Source organism: Solanum stenotomum, chromosome 8, assembly GCF_019186545.1.
Source record: "Solanum stenotomum isolate F172 chromosome 8, ASM1918654v1, whole genome shotgun sequence".
In the NCBI taxonomy this organism is placed as follows: Eukaryota; Viridiplantae; Streptophyta; class Magnoliopsida; order Solanales; family Solanaceae; genus Solanum; species Solanum stenotomum.
Genome location: NC_064289.1, coordinates 9,842,853 through 9,865,596, shown reverse-complemented (window position 1 = coordinate 9,865,596; position 22,744 = coordinate 9,842,853). Strand labels below are relative to the sequence as shown.

General features: G+C 32.7%; 4 protein-coding genes and 1 non-coding gene across 5 annotated transcripts; 2 read left to right on the top strand and 3 right to left on the bottom strand.

Annotated features, from left to right (window-relative positions):
* Positions 1-1,199: 1,199 nt before the first annotated feature.
* Positions 1,200-3,906, bottom strand: LOC125874832 (protein CURVATURE THYLAKOID 1C, chloroplastic). The gene is made up of 6 exons (XM_049555862.1): positions 3,639-3,906; positions 2,749-2,843; positions 2,301-2,387; positions 1,878-1,940; positions 1,672-1,709; positions 1,200-1,374 (listed from the first exon to the last, which is right to left on the bottom strand). The coding sequence occupies exons 1-6, from the start codon at positions 3,742-3,744 to the stop codon at positions 1,320-1,322; spliced, it is 444 nt and encodes a 147-aa protein (XP_049411819.1). The 5' UTR covers positions 3,745-3,906; the 3' UTR covers positions 1,200-1,319.
* A 4,221-nt stretch (positions 3,907-8,127) lies between these two features.
* On the top strand, positions 8,128-9,401 carry LOC125874802 (long-chain-alcohol O-fatty-acyltransferase-like). The gene has a single exon (XM_049555834.1). The coding sequence runs from the start codon at positions 8,242-8,244 to the stop codon at positions 9,298-9,300; it is 1,059 nt and encodes a 352-aa protein (XP_049411791.1). The 5' UTR covers positions 8,128-8,241; the 3' UTR covers positions 9,301-9,401.
* Positions 9,402-15,286: 5,885 nt separating this feature from the next.
* On the bottom strand, positions 15,287-15,403 carry LOC125875336 (U5 spliceosomal RNA). Its single transcript, XR_007447401.1, has one exon. It is a non-coding gene; the product is annotated as a U5 spliceosomal RNA (small nuclear RNA).
* A 459-nt stretch (positions 15,404-15,862) lies between these two features.
* Positions 15,863-17,579, top strand: LOC125874833 (photosystem I reaction center subunit VI-2, chloroplastic). The gene is made up of 3 exons (XM_049555863.1): positions 15,863-16,090; positions 16,788-16,914; positions 17,271-17,579. Exons 1-3 carry the CDS (start codon positions 15,960-15,962, stop codon positions 17,448-17,450), a joined length of 438 nt encoding a protein of 145 aa, XP_049411820.1. The 5' UTR covers positions 15,863-15,959; the 3' UTR covers positions 17,451-17,579.
* Positions 17,580-17,728: 149 nt separating this feature from the next.
* On the bottom strand, positions 17,729-21,079 carry LOC125874794 (rop guanine nucleotide exchange factor 12-like). Its single transcript, XM_049555825.1, has 7 exons — positions 20,683-21,079; positions 19,776-19,892; positions 19,536-19,690; positions 19,359-19,433; positions 18,999-19,268; positions 18,595-18,915; positions 17,729-18,452 (listed from the first exon to the last, which is right to left on the bottom strand). Exons 1-7 carry the CDS (start codon positions 20,765-20,767, stop codon positions 18,066-18,068), a joined length of 1,410 nt encoding a protein of 469 aa, XP_049411782.1. The 5' UTR covers positions 20,768-21,079; the 3' UTR covers positions 17,729-18,065.
* Between the last annotated feature and the right edge of the window lie 1,665 nt (positions 21,080-22,744).

Below are 22,744 nucleotides of genomic sequence, written 5' to 3'. Positions count from 1 at the left end.
TGTATGTTTGTTCTTGCTTCATTATGATACATGTATGTATATGAATGATGCATTGTTGATCACACTTGTTGTAAATGAGATGAACGAATTATGATTTTTATGAATTCATAAATTAAATGTATGATCTTGAGGATGTACTTATGGTTGTGATCGTGGTGTGTTGAATGGATTGGTTGTCGCGTTCTGGCATAACTAACTTGGATTGGTTGCTACGTTCCGGCATAACTATGGGATCGGTTGCCATATTCCGGCATAACTAACTGGGATTGGTTGCCACGTCCGGCACACTAACTGTTTGGGTTTGGGTTCCATGAGAGGACCAATGATGTGGTATAATTGTGTGACCTGAGAAACGTGAGGTTGTTTGTAACTGTTGTTGATGTTGTATATGCTCGATATGCGCTTGTGAGTATATGGTTGTATTGACTTATATATGTTGCACTTACTGGGTATATGTTGTGACGAGGAAGTAAGGGTATGAAGCGAGCGATTAGTTGGAATGCATATAGTCGTATTTCAGAATGTTTTTCTACGTGTTAGAATGGTTAGGCTATGATCAAGTACCTAGTAAGTAGGTTGATTGGAAGGTGGTTAATAGTTAGAGTGCTAGTGTAATTTGGAGGTATTTTAAGAGAGGGTAAAGGTGAAGAAGCGAGTGGTTTAATTCATGATCTTTACTAGTTGATTTCTTATATTATGCGGTTGGAGTCGGGTTGACCGATGATGCCTACCAGTACGTGTATTTGTACTGATACTACTCTTGCTATGTCTTTTGACATAGTCTAGATGCAGGTTGGTGATGTTTCATTAGGTGAAGACGAAGAAATTCTCCAGCAGCTTCTATTCTTCCTTCAGCATGGTGAGAGCTGTGTCTTTTATTTATCTTATCCAGTTGTACTCTTAGTAGCTCTTGTACCTGTTTAGACTAGATCCTTGGGAGTTGTTAAATTACTTTACAAGTTTTAACTAAAAGTGTGTCTAAAGATTTATTTTTTTTAAAATCATATTATTATATTTATCTCTGTTTTCTTTAAATTTTCCGCATGTTGAACTATTAAGATATGAGGGTTCTCCTACTTAGGTGTTAGAGTGGGTGCCCACACGACCCGGAGGGTTGGTTGTGACAGGTGGTGAAAGCACTCTACTTCCAGTTGGCTAAAGGCATATTAACAAATTATAGATGTAAGAAGTGGTATATGGGGGGGAAAATGTTGCTCATTTCTGAAGAGATATCATTTCATCTATAAAATGATTCAGCATTTTGGTAATGCTTGGATACAGAAGTACAACATGAATTGTATCATCCTATTATTTTCAGATTACTGCCCCAAGAAATCTGATATTGACTTATTGATCCCTTGAAACAATTCTTGCCTGTCATTGGAAAAATAAAGAACATGTCAGGTGGAGCGCAATGATATCAACTATGACTGAAGTAAAGCAGACAATTCAAAGGGTATGGTTGGACCAACAATACAAACATTTGCATGAAGAATTTGTAGAAGCTTGAAAACAAAATGTGGACATACGAATAACGCAAGTTAGTGGTATTTTTCACTTTATTATATGTACAAAACAGACATAACAGCTAACAGACACGAAGCAGAGGGCGGGAGGGGGTAAGATTGGAGACACTAGATAAGAGAAGGCAACCTTTGACAGAGTTTTTACCTGTTGGGCTTGAATAAGAGGTATCTGTATACGAACCACTGCAAAAGAAAAAGAACAGGAAATGTGTTAAGTCAATGATTGCCGAGGATATCAGAATAACAACATATTAAACTCACTATTTGACACCTGAAACAATAAAGGAGACAGAAATCTTTCTATTGTTCCTCAATAAATACAGGAGGAAATAAGTGTGCTTCAATACTTACAGAAGAAAACAATATCCCGATGAATTCAAACACACCTGGAATGAGAGGCAGGCTGTCGATTGCCTATTCAAAACTTAAAAAACATCAGTACATTCACAATTCTTAAAAAAACAAAAATCTTTGAATCTCTCAACAGTATAATTTAAAGCAACACTACATCCTCGTCGCGGATACACTGGAAAGAATAACGGTCATTATGGGCCTACAAATGATGTAAGACTACTAGTATGAGGTCATATGTCGCACTAGTAGTATTTCCAGCAGGGGTTATTGGAGCTCAATATGTTCTTGGATAGGTATTGTTAATTGAGATTGTCACAAAGATATTGTCAACCACCAAAGAGGCCATATTGTAGACTTCTCAATGTGGTATGGACATATAATAACTCCAGCATCTATGTATAATAAAGCAACAAAAATTACCGCGACAAAATTCGAAGAAGCCCAGAAACCAACAATAGCAGCAATTCCCAACCCAATTACAGCAATCCGGTCTTCAGGGTTGTCCCACTGTTTCAACAATCAAACAAGATGCAATTCAACCAATCTAATCACAAAAAGTAAGGTCAGAAGATCTATGTTGCTTTACAGTGTCAATGTCCATACTTTTTTTTTTCTAGGGGGAGGTGGGTGAAGGCCAAAGAGGAGCGTAGCATGGAATCTTTGCCCGTGTACAATCAACAGAAAATGCAACAATGCAAAAGTGCAAACAATGAACGAAACAGACTGAAGATTAATCGACAACTCCATTTGGTGTCTTTTGCCAAGAGAAATGAGCAGTGGGTTAATTCTGTTTCTCGTATGAGTGTCACTATAATGAACTCTTGGAATCAAGATATGAGCGCCGAAAAGGGAAAGAAGGGGAACTCACAATATTCTTTACTGATTTAACAACACTTGGGGAGGATAAGGATTCAGAACTTTCACTGGTAGCCTTTGCTGTGATGGCCAGGTGACCTTGTCTTGCTACAGAAACAGTAACAATTAGAAGGAATCTGTAAAATATCAGTACTCCTTATTATATATGAAAGCATGAAAACAAACCGAGGAGACGAGACATAAATTGAGAAGGAGAATTTCATAACTGTCAAGGCGATTTATTAGAATCCAGAATCTGAATATGACTTGGCAACTTCAATAAGCTTTCAAAGTCAATTTTACCTAGTTGAGCAGTATCAATTGTTCTGTAACCGCATATCAAATGAACCTTCATGATTGTTCTATTTACAGGTTCATTCACCTCCATTCCATAGTAGCCAAAAGTCAATAACAAATTCAGGATAGCCTCTTGTCACAGGCTCAGTTACTTCGATCTATAGTAAATACGGAATAACAATATTGCTTTTGCTAGTAAATGATGTACGTTCATTGAGTATCTCTAACTCTTCTTGTTAAGTCTTCTCTATGGACACAACACACTACATAAACGAGAAACATCCATACTAGTCTTTAAACTATCTAGTGAAATGTAGCAAAAACAACAGGTGATTTATTGCCAACTGTCCAAACCTTGATGGATAGAGTTATCTAGTAATTGTGTAAGTGGCAGGTATTTCGTGGATTTAATCGAGGCCCAGACACTACAGTTATTTTTTAAAAAAAGAACTAGTGAAAAGTAGCATCATCCATGTTACAATCCCGGGTTTTACTACTGATCAAATTTCACCTATCAAATTGCAACACAATAACTCAAAATTATACTTCAATAAGACTAATTGCAGGATGAAACTGTAATTGGGGATGTTGAAGAAGAAAACTTACTGGTGGGTACGAAAAGAGTAGATGTGTGAACAGTTCCGAAAAGGGTTTGTCTACCAGTGATGGCGGGCGGAGGAGGATGCAGCTTAGCTACTACTATTGAAGCCATCTGAGAATTTCAACTTTGTGTTTTGTCAAATGGAAACAACAATTAAGGAGAATCTACGAAGAAGTTGAAGCTATTCGAAGCAGATTGGGCAGTGAAGAACACGCAGCCACATACGCCACAACAATAATAAGAGCAAAAGCCGAATGTGGGAATCAGAAGGCCGGCTCTGCTTCACAAAAATTAACCCGTCAGAATTATTCGGGTATGAGTAACTTATATTGGAATATTATACTGAAATAAGTCATATTGGGATAAGTTATGCTGGAATAAGTTATGTTGGAATAAGTTATGCTGGATTAGTTTATATCGGGATTAGTTATCCTGCTATTATTTCTTATTGATTGTTTGGTTTGTTATACTAAAGATAATAACCATTACATACTTTCTAAAAATAAGTGGTTTGATTACAAAAATACCCTCTTATTTAGTTTTTCGTATATATTTTTTTTAGTAGAGTTTTAGTTAAAATCAAATTTAACTACTCAATCCATAACATAGAAAATCCACCCGTAACCTATTTTAAAACTAAATCCAACCTATCCACCAGTAACTACTCAATCTTGATTGCTTGAAAATAGAGCATGAAGGCAATTGCACCTTTTAAATATATGGAAGCTGTATTTTTCCAACCAGGTTAAATGTCACACTCACTTTCAGCTTTGGAAAACAAAAAAGACACAAAAATAGATTTTCCATAGCCAAAATTCTTAAACCAGGAAGCATTTGGAAGAAAGTAAACACAAGAACTATGTCTAAGACACAGACGATTATAGACATTCGTTACTTTATATTTATCAATTTTCATGTCATGCCATAATTCTTGATAGTTCGAAGAACCTGAACATAATAAATATCAAATGAAAAATATATTCCAATCATTAAAATTTATTTTACGCAATCAGTTATAAAATTTAAAACTTGATTAGTAGTTAGCAGACTTTAAAACATAATTAAGTTACTGATTTGAGCAAAAGGAAATTAATTATAAATTTAAACATGGTTAGTACTTATAGTCGAATTCCAATCATAATTGAGATAAATTCATAAGAAAGTAATATCTCTTCAGGATCTACTCCATTTTAAAATACTAATTTGAATCAAAAGAAATCATAGACTTACAACAATCATAAATCTATATAAATTAAACTTAAGAGGCATCATAGTAATACATAAGAAAGGAAAGAAAGAAAAAATAAAATACATATATCATTACAACTTTAATCATAAAAAATAGAAGGAAAATGAAATCAATACATAATTGTGAGCTCTTGTCCATCCACTTCACAAGACTATCACTATTCAAGAGTTTTCTTTTTGTTATTCAAGTCAAACAAAAGCATGAATATAATATAATAGTGAAAATAAATGGTAACTTTGAATTGAATCTTAAGAAATTAAAATTTTAATTTATATAGGAAAAAAATGAAGGAATACCATAAGGTGTCTTAAGTTTTACATTAAATATTTAATAATAGGGGAAATTAAGTAGATGAGTTATGAGTTATGATAGTATAAAAATATATAAGCAAATATGATGGGAAAACATAGGTAAAGAAGATATAAATATAGCATATCAATTGTATTAATTGATAAACTACGTGGGGTTAATTAATTTATTAATTAATTGTATTAAATAAATTAAAGGAGAAAATATATTTAAATTTGAGAAAAAAGATAAACAATATTGTTGGCTATAAAGTTTTTATAATTTGGCATGTGAAGAGTCTTAGTTGTAAGTGTTTCTTCATTAATAAATTTATTAATTTGTAATAATTAAGTGATTTATTTTTATAATAACATAATTAATTTAAATAAAAAAAATCTCAACAAAACCACAAAAAAAGAAAAATTGAAATGGAGGCTATAGAGAGGTGCCACATCACCTTCTCTATGTTTCTCCTTTATATATATATATATATATATATTTATTTAAATTTATATGCAAATCAAACACTTGTTATTAATTTTAAATAAAAATATTTTATCTTCTAATCAATTATCAAATGCAAATATTTATACAGAATTTAATACATGCATAACTCACCGAGTCAATGTCTCAAGGTCCGTTGAACTATGAGAAATTATCTAGTAAAGTCATTGAATTTTCTTTTATATCAATGAAATCACTTAACTTTAGTGGCGTATGCAGGATTTTTGTAAGGGGTGTCATCTTTTAAAATGAAAAACACTAAAAAAATAATGTGACGTCATATTCTTTTGGAAAAAAGAGAGAGAATAATATATGAATAAAATACCATTCGGGCTCACTACTATACATTTTTTTAAAATAAATATTTTTAAAAAATTATAAAAAAAACTCATGAGTTTTTTTATTTTATTTTAAAGTATATTCAAAATAACTTTTTAAAATTAATAATATTAAACGTTTCATAAATAGTGTTTAATTAAGTTCTAGATTCAAACATGCAACCTATACCGTTGTGTCAAGGAGTATCACTGTGTATAATATATTCAATTTTTCTTCTTTGGCACTTAATTATAGATGTATATTTACTATTTTTTTTCGATGAAGATGTCATGTGACATCCCTTGAACTTACGTAGATTCGCCTCTGCTCAATTTAAGGTTTTTATCTACACAAATCATTTAACTACATAAATTCCTAAAATAAATTTGTTATGATAAAATAAATTATTTTATATTCCACACAAATATGGACCCACAACTAAACATAATTTAAAATTTTCATCATAATTCTTCTTCTTTTTAATTTACCATTAAAAATATTTGACATGACGAATAAATTATTTATATGTTATATAAATTCGACTCTACATTTATATATTTTTTATATGTTAAATATTAGTGCTTAATATCAGTGTACATCTTCATAAATCATCAATGTCTATTCTTTCATCAAAATATATCTGAATTTTAAATATGTCTTTCATGGGAAAGACCAGATCTACGGTCACACTTCAATGAGTGAGCCTCAACCTAGACATCGAACTCCTAGCTCTTGAGCTTATTTACTGTTGAAGTCCATTTCTTAGCCTGTATATAAAAGATGCAATTTCATATTCTGAAATGAAAATAACAAAAATTTGGCATCATGATTTTGATGTTGAACGTAATGTATACTTACTGGACTAAGACATTCCACATCAAGGAAGATAACCCGCAAAATTGTTCTACTGTGATCCTTTTGCTCATCAAACTAGAAGAAAACGGAGGCGATGATTAGAATATTAACACATTAATAAATTATAAAAATATATAGATGCTGAGCTGAGTTTCTATTTATAGCATACAAAATAATTTATTTGTTATGTTAGATTATTTAATGTTAAATTAAGAAGAAAAAGAATTACTGTAATAAATTTTTTAAAATTCTGTTTATTTGTGGGTTCATATTTATATGATAAATAAAATAATTTAGTATTTCATGTCAAATTTATTTTTATGATAAATGTAGTTGAGTGATTTTTTGAGATAAAAAGTCGAGTGATTTTATTGATTAAAAACAAAGTTTAATGGCTTTACTAGATAAATTCTCATAGTTTAATGATCTTTTAAGATATTAATTCATAACTCACCTATGAACTAGCTATCAAATGAAGTGTAACTTATTCATGCATTAAATGTTATATAAGTAATTTTATGTTGGATAAAAATATTATTTTGTTATGTATAAAATTCAACACATTTAATAGATGTTTGATTTGTAATTTAAGAATACGCATAACTAATATTATTATAAGGTAAAGTGATTGGAGTTTCTTATTGTCTGCTACTCCCTATGTCCAACAATACTTGTTCATTACTCTCTCTGTCCCAATTTATATGATTTACTTTTCTTTTTGGTCAGCCCAAAAAAGAATGACACATTTCTATATTAAGTAACAATTTAACTATAAAATGTCTATTTTACCCTTAATGAAATGATTTACAGCCACACAAATTTCTATCATTCATTTTGGACCACAAGTTTTAAAAGTCTTCTTTTCTTTCTTAAATTTCATGCCGAGTCAAAGTACCTCACATAAATTAGGACGGAGGGAGTATTAATTTTGCACACTTCTTAAAAATTATAAATAAAAAACTAATTTTATTATATCACCCTTTGAATATACTAAATATAATATTTTGAAAAGGGTAATAAAAAAATGACTATAATTAATAATAAAAATAAATTAAAAATTAATTATAAAATTATTTATTAATTTCATTGGGTGGAACTTTAATCGGTAAAGAATTGGATGTATAGTTAATGCACGTAAATAGATACTCCAGAATTCACATGTGCAGGATTTTATTTTTTTGTCACATGTGCATCATTGGAATAAGGAGTGCTATATACTGCTAATAGGCATTATATTTAGTTAAAAAATGTTTTTGATTTCTTATTGCATTTTTACTCATATTAACCTAAAGTCCAAAGATTAGACAGTCTTTGAGCATCCACTTTTCCTGAACTGTGGCTGCTAAAACTAAGAGAGAGAAAGCAGATCAAAAACAGAGTAGCTATCGGCCGCCATGGATGTAAATGTCGAGCTCCAGAATTTCATCCGAGTATGGTTTGCTGCTATTGGAGCTTTATGCTATTGCTATTACTGCGTAACCCGCATTCCTAGCGGCGTCCTAAGGCTTCTCTTTGTCCTTCCTATTGTCTATTTCTTTCTTATTCTCCCTCTCGATCTCTCTTCCTTCCATCTTGGTGCCCCAACAATTTTCTACCTCGTTTGGCTCGCTAATTTCAAGATCCTCCTCTTTTGTTTCGATCGAGGGCCTTTATCCTCTTACTCTTCTTTACCTCTTCTTCATTTCCTCTCCATCGCCCTTCTCCCCGTTAAACCCAAATACGTTATCAGAGACGGATTCAAAATTTCAACTCAGTCGGTGCAGAGTACCGAAAGAGTACCCGGTTTGTTTTGGGGGAAAATAATTTTTTTGGCAGCTATTATTAGGGTATACAATTACAGAGAACTTTTACATTCAAATGTAATTTTGGTTCTCTATTGCTTACACATTTATTTAGCAGTGGAGTTTATCCTTGCAATCACAGTTGTCCCAGTACGAGCTCTTCTAGGGCTAGAAATTGAGCCCCAATTCAACGAACCATACCTCGCCACCTCACTTCAAGACTTTTGGGGCCGTAGATGGAACTTAATGGTGCCGGGGATTTTACGCCCGGCGGTGTATTTCCCTGTCAGGGCTATTTTAACTAGTTCTTTAGGGAAGGAATTAGCCAGTTTACCGGCAATTTTCACTACATTTTTAGTTTCTGGGCTAATGCATGAATTGATCTATTATTACCTCTCCCGCGTTAGACCCACATGGGAAGTGACTTGGTTCTTCGTCTTACATGGGATTTGTGTGTGCATTGAGGTTACTGTGAAGAAATTTTTTCATGGCGGCTGGCAGATGAATAGAGTGGTTTCCGGTGTCCTCACAGTGGCGTTTGTGGCTTGGACTGGTGATTGGCTATTTTTCCCACAGATTATTAGGAATGGGTTAGACCAGAAAGCCATTAACGAGTACTACGTTATGGTAGATTTGGTCAAAGATAGGTTGCTGCCAGTTTTGGGAATTTAGATTTTGTTGCTGCTTGGTAAGTACCCGTAATGGGATTGAGTTAGATCTACACTGTTGTAGAGTAATTCTTAAAATTTGGCATTATTATTTTAGGGCCCGTTTGGCATGCTATATGGTATCATAATGTGATATCATAATATGAAATTATGAGATGAAATTGAAGTTTTGTTTAGACATACGATATGAAATTTTTATGTTGTATAATTTCTCATAAACATAAGAATCTCATAAGTTGTAAAACTATTAAAATTGTCTTAATTGTTTATTCAATTTTAAGAAATAAACAAAAAATTATAAAATCGCATAATAAATTATTATAAAATTATTTGTTCTTTGCTTAAGTAATTGTTTCATCTAACTTCAATTCATCAAACTTTAATTCAATAAAAAAATATTGAACATAACTTGTAGTATGCTAGTCTTTAATATAATCCTCTCACATAGTACAAATAATTTCACTACGTTGAACTTGCATTTCTCAATCATGTGACGGAGAAGATGAACCAACATTGTTACGTTGAGTTGTATTAAATACAAAACGGTAGATGTAATAAATTAGGTGTTGGAGTAAATGAAGAGTATAAATTTATTACTCAACGATCGATTGATGTGAGTTAAAGTGACCATATGTTGGTGAGAATAATCAAACACATATGCATACTCTTAAACTTGTTCCTAAATTTCATTTTGACACTCCAACTCAACCTTGTTCAATTTTAACCCTTCAAGTCTAATTTTATGTTCCATTTTGACACTTCTAAGTGATGTGACAGAGTGTGTGCATCACACTTTTTCTAAGAAAGTGAAGAGTGAAGACAAAAAAAAGTATTTTTTAAAAAATAATAAAAGATTACCCTTCAACTTTATTTTTTTAATGTACCATTTAACATAAAATACTAATTTTATGATTTCTTTATTTCTATATGTGTTATTCAACTGCGATTTTGCATTTTAAAAATCAGCGTTCATCCGTTAGTTATTGTAAAAAATTAAATTTGATGGATGACATTGATTTTTTTTTAAAAAAAGTAACAATTTCTTTTAAGAGTTTCCCTATATTTTTGCGTGAAAAATAACCGACGAAAGTACGTCGATTTTCTTTCTTAAGAAAATCAATGACAACCCAACGAAGTCTATCAAGTTTCAACATTTTTTGTAGTGTTATTAATTAGCAATGAACATGAATTTTTTTTACTCGTATTTAGTTGAATGAAAAATTAGAAAGCTGATACTTGAGTTAGTCCAAATAGACTAGATATGGAAAAAAAAGTGGTGTTATTTAATTTAATTAATTGTTTAAAAAAGAAAACCAACACACTTTCGTCGATTATTTTTTCACACAATAATGTACAAAATAAAAAATGATGTTCATCCATTAATATTTTAAAATAAAATAAAATAAAATATGACGTTGATTTTTAAAATGAAAAAGTGAAAATGAAGAACATAAATAAAAATAAAGAAATCATAAATTTAGTATTTTGTGCTTAAATGATACTAGAAAAATTAGAGTTGGAGGATTAAAATGGAACAATGCTAAGTTAGCATGACAATGAAAAATGAGGGCAAGTTAGAGGAATTGTGTATGTGTTTTTAGGCTTAAGTCATCCACAACCACTCAAAGTTGTCCGCATAATTCATTTGGACACCTCAACCTAACGTTATACCTATTGAACACCTATACAAACTCGAATTTGAACCATTTGAACACTTTTTGACAATCAGCTAAAAGTATAAAATGTGTGTAACCCACTCGCGATGCCGTGGCAGATTGACGAATCAATGATATACATGTGGCATTTTGAGCTAAAATAATAATTAAAAATTTATAAAGAAAAAAAAAAGGAAAAGGGCATGTCCGGATGTCCTCCCGCCGTCAACCTTACAACCTTTTCTATTCAAAGTGCTTTTCTTCCATTCACTGTCTCTTAAGTCTTAATTCAACTAAAAATCAATCCAAATATGTTTATTAAAGAAAAAATAATTAAATAGTAAACTGTATATTCTTCATTAATTTCTTTATTTTTTTCCTTTTCTCATCTCAAATTAAGAAGAAATTTCAAGGAAATTCAACCATTAATGAATTGTTTGTGAAGAGATTTCCAGCTTTAAATTGAACCCTTCTTTAATTTCTTCATTTCTATCCCTTTTCAGTTTTTCTCTTCCATAGTTAATTCTGATTTTGATTTTTTTTTCCAGAAGAAATTACTCATTTTTATTCCTTTTTATCTTGTTTATGTTTTGGGTAGTGAAGAAGAAAATTTTAATTTTTGTAAAGGTAGTAGTGCTTTCCACATGAATATGATAGTGGTGAGGGAGAATGCGAAGTGGCTGAATATAAGAAGGAAAGAGAAGGGTGGATAGTGGTGGTAATAACGGCGGCGGGCGCAGTGGAAATGGCTGTGGTGGTGCCGACAAACATGGTGGAAATGGGTTATGGTTAGGGGTGCGCATCGGTCGGTTTGGTTCGGTTTTAGGTGTTATTGGTTCGGTTTATCGGTTTTCGGTTTGTAAATACTTCAAACCGATAACCAAACCAATAACATATTTCTTATCGATTTTTGGTTAATCGATTTATGGTACTTAACGGTTCGATTTTCGGTTTAACCAATAAGAAAATACTCATATATATTATATACACGATAAGAAAATTTTCAAATAAACCATATGATTTTTCCAGCATTTGGCATGAAAGTAATAATCATAAAAGTAACAATCATTTTTCTTGCAAGTTTAGACACTAGACACATTCAAAGGAAAAAGTGTGAAAGTAACAATCGTTTAACCATTAACAAAAGGTGTGAAAGTAACAATCGTTTAACCATTAACAATAAGACTAGTAAATTTAGTATAGTCTTATTGGGTTATCGGTTTAACCATTAACAAAAATTATAAAATCGGAAACCGACCCAATAACCCAATAAAAATTTTTGCAAAACCGTTTAAAAACCGTTTGCCCAATAACCTAATATCAATAAACCAATAGTGTTTTTTTCGGTTCGGTTTATTGGTTAAATCGGTTTTTGCACACCCCTAGTTATGGTGAAAGAAGAAAGAAGAAGAAAGAGAAAAAAAAATATAGCTAAAAATTGTTGGTCATGCGCTGAAATGCACTTTCCATGCCATGTCAGCTAAAAGTGTTTAATATGTACTTATTTTGAATACCTTAAGGGGTCGTTTGGTACAAAGATGCATAATGCAGGGATTACTAATGCATGAATTGGTAATGCAATGATTAGTAATGCAGAGTTTAGTAATGCAAGAATTAGTTTTTATCAAGTGTTTGGTTCATGTTTCCCATTTAATCTTATGTTTGATTTAAAATTCTAGAAAAAGTTTTTTTCCTATTATACCCTTGAGTTATTATGAGATTTTATATTTCATTTAATATGTCAAATTAACTACTAAAATATATTTTAAAAATTATTATTAAATTTTGAGGTATGATATGCCACCATGGAGATCCTTGATAGCACGGTATATTACCCTTAAACTTAACATAGATTTAAAGCTACTTAAATTGTTCAAATACACAAAACTTATTTTTTTAAAAAAATAGTTCAAATGGTCAATTGACGAACTACATTTTTAAAAAAGACTGAAAAAACCAACTCAATATAACAAATCAAACATGGAGAAAAAAATATTAATTTGTGAAATCATCAAATTACATGGAACAAATTTGGAGAATTTTAAAGAATATATATAAATATTCTCATATAAATAAAAAAAGAGCATTAAATTACAAAAAAAAAATTAGGAAAAAAGATTTGGGGATAGTTTAGTCATTTAGGGGTCTTATCCAAGGATTGTTAAACCTTGGATTAGTTATCCCTCCCTTTTCTAGGGATAAAATAAGACTTTGTATGAGGTATAACTAATCCATGGATTAGGTTAAATAAAGTAACCAAACAATATTTTTGTTGGACTAAATTTTAATCCATGGACTATTTTGATTAATACCTCCTACTAAACGAGTCCTAAGTGTTCAATAGGTACATCTCATAGTTAAGGTGTCCAAGTGAATTATGCGGACAACTTTGAGTGGCTGGTGATGACTTAAGAAGTGCCAAAATGGAACATAAAAATTGGAGTTGAAGGGTTAAAATGGAGCAAGGTTGAGTTGGAATGTCAAAATGAAATTTAGGGACAAGTTTAAGGGCCTGCATATGTGTTTTAAAAAGTAATGATGTAATTATAAATTTTATTTACATATGAAATAAATGGTTAGTAGATATAAATGTGGGGTTGTTTTAACAAAATATAAACTTGCGGATCATTTTTTGTACTGAAAATATCTCAAATCATGATATAGAATTCCCACATCATGATTTTTGGAGAATATGGAATCACATCTTATGATATGGAATCAGCGTAAAATCGCATGTCCAAACGTTGATTCCATCTCACGATTCCATATCATGATATGGTATCGCATGACCAAACACCTACTTAGTTTGGTGATTAAGCAAATTTTAATTACGTGATTAGTGTTTTTGCGGGTCATGCGAATCGGATCGTGAGTTGCACATGTGTTAAAAAGGGGTTAAGTTTGACAAAAAGAGAAAATGATTGAAAACACTTTCAAAATTGGTGTGAATTATTATTTTTTAGTTTTATTTTCGAACTATTGACATACTTTAAAATACTCATCTACTTGACTAACTAATCTTGAATATAACTCTGATTTTGTCACATGGGTGAAATATATTCCTAGGATTCGTTTGGTGTGACGGATAAAGAAAAATAATTCTGGAATAAGTTTTTAGTACTCCTCAATTCTTTGGCTAGTTATAAAGTGTGGGATAACTTATCCCAAAATTAATAATTATGACTGAGATAAGCTATCCCTATTTATGGAGGGAATACTAATCTCGAGATAAACATGTAAAATAACAAAAATAACATCTTTTATAAACAAACAACCTATTCTTAGAGGATATTTTTTTTAAACAAACAACTTATTCTTAGAAATTATGTCATGCATATTTGACAAACCAAACAACCAATAAAAAGTAATCTCAACATAACTTATTTCATCATAACTTGTCTTCAAACCAAAAGACCTCTAAATTCTCATTAAGTTCAGTAGTGTTTTCAACCCTTATCTTGGATTTTTATTAAGAGTTACATACTCCTACAAGAGTTTGAGACCACTAGTTATGCCATGTGGCAGATCACATGTATATTTTAAGTTGAGTCAATCAAGTAAATGATATTTTTAAGACTATCAATAGTTCGGGATGAATCTAATAATCCACGCTAAGTTCAACGGTATATTTAATACTTCTCTCTTGATAAAAACAATTTACTCTTACCTATCATTTTTAAGGCTTAGGACCAAAACGATACACTTCTCATATATACCAGAGATTATTTTTAATCTAAGGAGTAAATATCTTAAGACCAAAATAATTCATCCTTTGTACATTAAGGACTATTTTCACCATGTTCTTATTTATATGGGCGATGTACATATGATTGAGAAAGACAAAAACATGATGAAACGTCTACTTGTAATCTTTTACAAACTTGTTATTAGTTTATGTTATCATATACATGATTTTCATTTTTACACCTAAAAAATCTTCATTTTGATACCTACAAAATCTGAAAAGACCAAAAAAATAAATGAAAAAATTGAAGTGCCCATAAAAGATTGATCATTTTCTCAAGAATGTGAAGATTTTTTGAGAAATAAGCATGAACAATTGTTGGAACAAAGTTAATTTTCAGATTAAATTTATAATAAGGAGGTTTTTTGAGAAATAAGCATGAACAGTTGTTAGAACAAGTTAATTTTCAGATTAAATTTATAATAAGGAGTCTTTTTGAACATGATCAATTGTTAGGACAAGTTAATTTTCAAACTAAATTTATAATAAGGATTTCAAGGGACTAAAAGCAATTGACAGCTTAAAATTAACTAATGTTATAATAAAAGTTAAATTCAATAAACAAAGCTTTCAGACTTGAATTGTAGGGGGTCACTCAAAGAAGAGAACCCCTCCAAAAATGAGCGTATGCCGCTATGGGCAGAGCGCACACGGTATTCTTTAGTAAAAGGCGAAAGAATAGTTCGCTTTGTGCTCACTGCGTGGCTGCGTGAGTTTTGCACCGCCCTTGTACTGACATTTTATATTTTTAACAGAAGTCACGGTTTACTCTCCCCTTAACGATGTGGGAATCGCCTGACACTTTTCCTCAGCCGTCTTATTAACTTTGTTGGCATCTAAGTGTATGCTCTTCACCATTGGAAAAATGTTACAGAAAGCTAGCTGATTTTATTTTAATTAATCACATAGAGTGTCTCTACTAATATCTTGAGTGTTTAAATGAAATTTATCGTCAAATTTTGGACTGTCAATGTAAACCACATTGTATAAACAGACAAGTTAAAATCTTTTTTGTTCTTTGCCTGATTGAGAAGTTGGACAAAATTTACAATTTAATTAGAAGGGATAGGATAATGATAAATCCATCCTGGACACACGTGTCACCACTCGAATGGGACTCCAAATCTCTAGAAATATATCCAGTTTCCAACGTGTCATGTTCAAATCCATGCAAAAAAAGATTCAAACAAAACCATAACATATTCACAATCACATCATTTTCTGAACCACAACTAATTTCCTAGTCTGAAACAGAGCCCAATAATGGCATCTATGGCAACTCTTACTGCAGTGCAGCCCACCAGTAGTGTCAAGGGCCTAGCCGGAAGCTCCATTGCTGGAACTAAACTAAATGTTAGATCATCTCGCCTCAATTTGAAGCAATCTAAATCTAGGTAAGGTACTGGATGGCCGATGTCTCGGATTTTAGTAGTCTCTTTGATCAAGCTTTCAATATCTCTTATTTTTTCCAAAAGTTCTTTTAGAGATTAGCAATTTGTGTTTGATGAATCAACTTGCAAAGCAATTTGTCAATATTAGAGCAACAATAGTATTTAACAAAGGTTTCAAAAGACTTTTGGGGGAAAAAACTATTTTTTTGTTCTGAATAACAACTTCTACTGCTCCTCAAAAAGTAATTATTTTTTTCTAAAAGTTTGGTCAAATAACTCAATGCTCACATAAGCACATTTTTTACAAACTATGCACATGTATAAAAAAAAAGATGCACACATATAATAAAATAACACTCATTTTTGGAGCCACATACTCTAAATTATGAATTCGCCTCTGTTTTTAAACAGGGTAGTTTTTTGTCTGTCAAACATGCACTTAATTAGTTTGGTTAGTGGTAAAGTCTAAAGATTGAACTAGTTTTTTTTAATAACCGTGGTGTCCATCCAGCTTATGTGCACCTCTATTTATTCCATCGAGCATCTGTTGGCTGTTACCTCCCATCAGCATGGTTTATATGAGGGTGTTAAGAAATGTTATTATATTCATCTGAGCTTTCGAAGATAGAAATTAAAGATGAGTTATGGGCTTGTAAGAATTATTTTTGTTGCTTCGACTGATTATGATAAACTTGTGTAGGGCTGGTGCTGTGGTTGCAAAATATGGTGACAAGAGTGTATACTTTGACTTGGAGGATTTGGGCAACACAACTGGTCAGTGGGACTTGTATGGGTCAGATGCACCTTCACCCTACAACTCCCTTCAGGTATTATTTGTCTCTCTCCCCTTAGAAAGCATCCCACATTTCTTTATTGCAAAAATGCTTCATATTAACTTGCCATGCCAGAATGGGAGCCTTGACTTAACTGGTAAAGTAGTTGTCATGTGACCAGGAGGTCATGGGTTCAACAGTAGACCCTAGTGGTCCGGCCCTTCCTCAAACTCCGCACAAAGCGTTAGTGCACCGAGCTCCCCATTTTTTCGTCTACTTGCCATGCCTATGTTAAATAGTTGTATTTTTGTATGTTGGCTCCTCATTTACTAGCTAGTTGCAGTATCGATTATTCGCCAGAACATTACGGAGTTATAACTGTCTTTTTCCTATTATTTTGTATTTGGTAGAGCAAGTTCTTTGAGACATTTGCTGCTCCTTTCACAAAGAGAGGTCTGTTGCTCAAGTTCTTGATATTGGGAGGTGGCTCAACTCTTGCTTACTTCAGTTCAACTGCATCAGGGGATATCCTACCAATCAAGAAAGGCCCCCAACTTCCACCAAAGCTCGGTCCACGTGGCAAGATCTAATTGCTTCCCAATCCAAAATTTCTTTACCTTCATTTTGTAATTGATGTATCATCTATATAACAGCTTGTAAGTGTACATTGAAGCTTACCTCAGACCTCTGTTACAACAAGATAAATCTTCTGGAAAGTTTGAAGCATTGCTTTCTAAGTTTGTAGCTTATGATATTTTATCATCTTCGCTCGGATGTATTCTTGTTGGTTCATCATGCCTTTGTGATATTGTAAATACTCTGAAAAAGAACATGAAAGGTAGACTGATAAAGGAATGGTAGTGTTTAACTGTATGGACACCAAATCTCTCTTACATACTTCCTTTCCAGTAAATCTAAAGACCAAAGGCCATACAAACTAACATAGTACTATTTGCAAAAAATAAAAAATTCACTTTGTTTTTTCAACAAGGTGACATCTTGTACACAGTAAATCACTTCAAAAGAAGTGCCACAGACCAAATAGGTCTACTAAATTTTCCCTACTTACAAAAGGAATGGCTTAGTTGAATCCTAAATGGGTGAGATCCATCTCAATATGTACATTTGAGGACGAGCTTTCAGACTTCCGTGAATTCTGATGGCAGTCCTCGTGAGGTAAACTAAAATTCTGCAGTGCCAATCAATTAGTGACGTGCAGTTGGACTTCTACACATACCTAAGTTCTCTAGGTAAGAAAACCTCTTGTTGGTGACTATGCTAGAAGGGTTGCATTTAATCTTCGCGTTAATATCTTTATAAGTTGGGTCCTCCTTCAAATATTTCTTTGTGTTGTTGTCTTCTTGATCAGGTGTCCAACCGATGAAGTCTAAAAGTGTCAATGAAGCTCCATTCTCAGCAGAGTTAAGCTTTCCTACTTCTTCTTTATCTGATAATGGTCTCTTTACTTCTCCATTGGAAGGATTTTGGGCCATAGCATCTGCTTGGAGAACATCTTCAATTCGTGACATGATTGTGAATGCCCTGCTTTCTATTATTCTTGAATAGCTTTCTAAAATAGCTTGCCCCACATCCTGCAAAATCAAGTAAAATCTTGTTCCATTAATTCATGTCATATTCTCTAGAAGTTGAATCACCTAATAGAAGCAAAGAAAACAAGTCTATATTCTCTAGAATATGAAATTGGAAGTAAATCAAAACGTGCATGCTTCGTACTTTGTTGTATTGGATTTTACTAATGTCTAGTTTTGACTGAGGAATTCCAGGGAACCGCTGCTTAAGAATTAACAAGATGACTTCTGCTCTTTCTTCAAACATTTCTCTCTTCTCAAAGCTAATAGTTGAACCCCAGGATGATTTCCCATCTTTAGCATTCATCTTTCTTTTCCAAATAACTACAGAAGCCTCAATCCTGTCCTTGAGGTCTAAAATTTTATGTTCTGAAGACATGTCCATAGTTGTGAAGAAGTAATCTGGATCAAAGTATTCATCGGTGATGCTTTTGTAGATCGAATCTCCTAGGCTTGCTCTCCCATTCTAAACATAGTAAAAGGGAAATGTTAACACACAAGATCACAAGCTTGAAGTAAGTTAAAAGTGAGATTCATGATTTTTTAGACCTTAGGTAGGGATTCTATATAACTTTCTGGGATCTCCATTTCTGACAAGACTTGAGCATTTATCGCCATGGACGCTTTATGAACTTGGATTACTGAATCCTTCTGAAATTGCAGCCATTTCCTCATTGGATCAGACAAGCCGTTAGGAGGAACCTTAGGAGTAGGTATCCACCATTTGTCATCTTTCCTGCTGTTTGTTTCTTCCTGTGATTCATCATCTTTTGATACATACGAGAACTCACTTTGATCGTTAAGGCCATCTAAGCAATCCTGTTGGTCATTAATCCAGGCATAAACACCAATCAGGACAATTGAGATCACTTAGGAAAACAAAAACAAAAAAAACTTCATATCTCTTACAATAAGCATTGCATCTAGCTTCCGTAGAGCTGGAATGTTCATTTGAAGATCAGATCGCTGCTTTGTTACCATAACCTGATAGAGAAATTAAATGAACGTATGATCGATCACTCTTGTTGTACGGTAGATATATGAAATATGCAACAAAGAGTTTGAAGGAGAGAGAGGTAGAGGTACCTCCATGTTTGTTCCAGCTTTTGATACTTGTCTACAAGGAACAAATTCAACAATGTGATCTGTGACAGATAAAAGCCAACCAATTTCTTTTCTCCATTTTGCTTTTCTCTCAGCAGGCATTGGCTCTAATCTTTTCATCTCTCCGAAAACAGAAGCTGCACATATCATACATTGATAAGAAAAGTTGACTTCTCCGATTAGTAACAGATCAACAAGTTTTAGTTATACACTGATGATTACCTGCTAGATTTGTGATTGCATTTGACAAAGCCAGCGCAGACGAGACACCCTTTCCTCCACCAGACATATCCTCACCAAGGAGCAACTTTGAAAACTTTTCCTTCATCAACTCCATATCTAAATAGGACCAAAAGAGGCAGTGTTTCAGCAATGTGGTAAATGCCAGTGGCGGAGCCAGGGATTCAAAAAAAAAAAACATCCTATGTCGGGGATTCATCAACTTACATATACGCGGAAAAAATCATTTTTGCCCTATTAATATACATATTACAATATAATTTGAACCCCTTGCGCCCCTCTGCTTCTGCCCCTGAATGCATAAAACATGCAAACCACATCTTTTGACTACAATATATCAAGATCCTATATATCAATTCATTTACTAAGTACTTTTCACCCAAAAGATGAAAATTTTCTGAATAATTACCCCTAAAGGAGAAATGGAACATTTTGTTAGCTTTGGCCAGATAACCTTAGTTAATGCTTTAGACATGTTCAATCATTTAAGACCCTCAAGCATAGCACAATTTTTCTTTTCAAAAGTAAAGCATTAAAGGTGACAGCAATGGTGGAGCTAGGGTCCCCTCTTTTATCGAAAATTACACTCTATACATAATTAATTTTTATGTATATATATTAGATGTTGAATCCGTTTGGCTTCTTCATACATGTATTTCTTTGTATTTTGAATACCCTTAGTGAAAATCTTGACATTGTCACACGGTGACAGAAAGGGAATATTGAAAAATATAGATCTTTATGAAAATTAGTTATTATCAGAGACATCAGGGCTTTAACAATTGACTAAAGTTTTGTGTTTCACGGAGAATGTACAAAATCAAGAATCCATCCACACACACACAATTTTTTTTTGTGAATTTTCTAAAAACGGAAGAAAATGACTTACCTGAACGAGGGCAAGTGACCGTTGAATCGTTAGCCAAACGTGACTTGAAGCCAGCCATTGAATTATTGTTCGTTTCAAGAATCATGATTAACACATTCCATAAAAATGGAACTTATGACCATATGACAAGAAAGTTAATGAAATGGGGTTTGTTTGTGAGGTGAAAAAGAATGAAAATTTGTGAAGAAAAAGGTTGTGTTTCTGCAGGTAAAGAGAGAAAGGGATAGAAGCAAAGTGTTTTGTTGATGGATAATTGTGGAGAGGATGTTTTGGTGTTTAATTCTTAGTTTAAGTGAATGGTTGGAAGAACGTGGTGTGCATGTTTGTTTTGAAGAATGATAGAAACAGGATGTAATGTCACTGGCCTCTTGCTTTGACTAATTATACAAATGCAATTATGTGTTTGTGTAATTGCGTTTGTACATTTGTTTGCTTGCTATTAGCTGGTTGTTATAAGACAATGAATAAGTCTGTTTTGCTTTTAAAGTCAGGCCACCCAACTTAATTAAAAGGTGATAAAGATAAGTTCAAATCAAACGTGTGCAAAAATTCCTCCTAAAATGTTCCTTAGTCGCTAGGAGGAGACTTAAGTAAAAATGATTTTATTTATTTATGTTTGCTTAGTGAACGCAAAGTATCACTCCAGGGTGGTAGGGATGGGGACATGGGGTTATGGTGTTGAAGGGTGAAAAGGAAACGATTCGTGTGAATTGTCACTTATAAAATTTATTTTTCTTACTTTCCTTAGAAGAAATTATTTTATTCATATTAAGGAATTAGTTTTCTTAGCCAACCAAATACGAGAAAATTGGAACGAATCATCTAATGCTATGGAGGTTATTTCTTTATTTTCTAGGTTATGATATCCAGTAATCGTACTCAGAACTTTTGCTATAATGTGAATTACTTATCCCATTCAGTCATGATTTCTCTATTTACTTGTTAATCAATTAATTGTGTGTGATCCTAAACTAGTTGAGATTGATTATGATTTATGACTTCTAATGAGAATCATCTATTTTCATTAAGAGGATTCGTACTCACATAAGCATGTTTTGTGGTTGACTATATACAACAACAACAACAACATACCCAGTGAAATCCCACTAAGTGGGGTCTGGGGAGGGTAGAGTGTACGCAGACCTTACCACTACCTCGTGGAGGTAGTTGTGGTTGACTATATAAAGATTAAAATTATTTTTTCTTTTTAAACTTCATAAATTACATAGAAAAAAGAAGAGTTATTTATCATTAAATTTACGCGGTTCAGTTGGTAAGTTGTATCTCTCAAGGTGGCCTGAGGAATATTTCATTTTTACAAGGTAGAGGTAAATGTCATGGCCTTGCCGTTACCCCTTTGCTACTGCGACTTCTTTCATTTAACAATTTTACAAGACTATTGAGCTTCTAGATGCCTTACAATGAAGAAGCCCCGGTCCCTTCTTCAACCCAGTTCGGTGCACTCAACACCAACTAGCAAGATTGTGCATTTCTAACATCAAATGTAGAAATTATTTACTCGCACCATGAGGGAAATATAGACATTTTTCACTGTGAGATTCCAGTCGAATCATTTGAAAAAAACAAGTGTCATGAGAGGTAATTGGTGAATAACTCAAATCACACTGTAGCCTAAAGTTAGTTCTGTTCACCTACAACTTCAAAAACACACATCGCTGTAACTTCATTTTCTGGAAAACAAGAAAACTTACAAGAATAAAGGAGACCAGATCAGAGAGAAATTTCTTTTATCATGAGAATAATTTCCAATACTACTTTGTATTCAATGTAGATCCCTTCCGCGCAATATGCCAGACTTTTTCTTTTCATTGTTTCAGTAACCAAGAAACGCAAGATTTCAGAGGCAGACATCTGAATACAAGCTGAACTAATCATCTATGCAAACATTTAACTGGTAAGATCACCATACTACGACCCAAATCAGGTTAAATTAGAATAAAAGAACAGCACATTGGGNTGTTTCAGTAACCAAGAAACGCAAGATTTCAGAGGCAGACATCTGAATTCATACTACAAGCTGAACTAATCATCTATGCAAACA

Coding starts and splice junctions, on each gene's coding strand:
- LOC125874832 (XM_049555862.1), bottom strand. CDS start 3,744: ATGGCTTCAATAGTAGTAGCTAAGCTGCATCCTCCTCCGCCCGCCATC. Junction 2,844..3,638: donor TACTCTTTTCGTACCCACCA/GTAAGTTTTCTT, acceptor CTGTTTCTGTAG/CAAGACAAGGTCACCTGGCC. Junction 1,941..2,300: donor CTTCTTCGAATTTTGTCGCG/GTAATTTTTGTT, acceptor AGTTTTGAATAG/GCAATCGACAGCCTGCCTCT.
- LOC125874802 (XM_049555834.1), top strand. CDS start 8,242: ATGGATGTAAATGTCGAGCTCCAGAATTTCATCCGAGTATGGTTTGCT.
- LOC125874833 (XM_049555863.1), top strand. CDS start 15,960: ATGGCATCTATGGCAACTCTTACTGCAGTGCAGCCCACCAGTAGTGTC. Junction 16,091..16,787: donor TTGAAGCAATCTAAATCTAG/GTAAGGTACTGG, acceptor AAACTTGTGTAG/GGCTGGTGCTGTGGTTGCAA. Junction 16,915..17,270: donor CACCCTACAACTCCCTTCAG/GTATTATTTGTC, acceptor TGTATTTGGTAG/AGCAAGTTCTTTGAGACATT.
- LOC125874794 (XM_049555825.1), bottom strand. CDS start 20,767: ATGATTCTTGAAACGAACAATAATTCAATGGCTGGCTTCAAGTCACGT. Junction 19,893..20,682: donor GGTCACTTGCCCTCGTTCAG/GTAAGTCATTTT, acceptor GGTCCTATTTAG/ATATGGAGTTGATGAAGGAA. Junction 18,916..18,998: donor ATATAGAATCCCTACCTAAG/GTCTAAAAAATC, acceptor TACTATGTTTAG/AATGGGAGAGCAAGCCTAGG.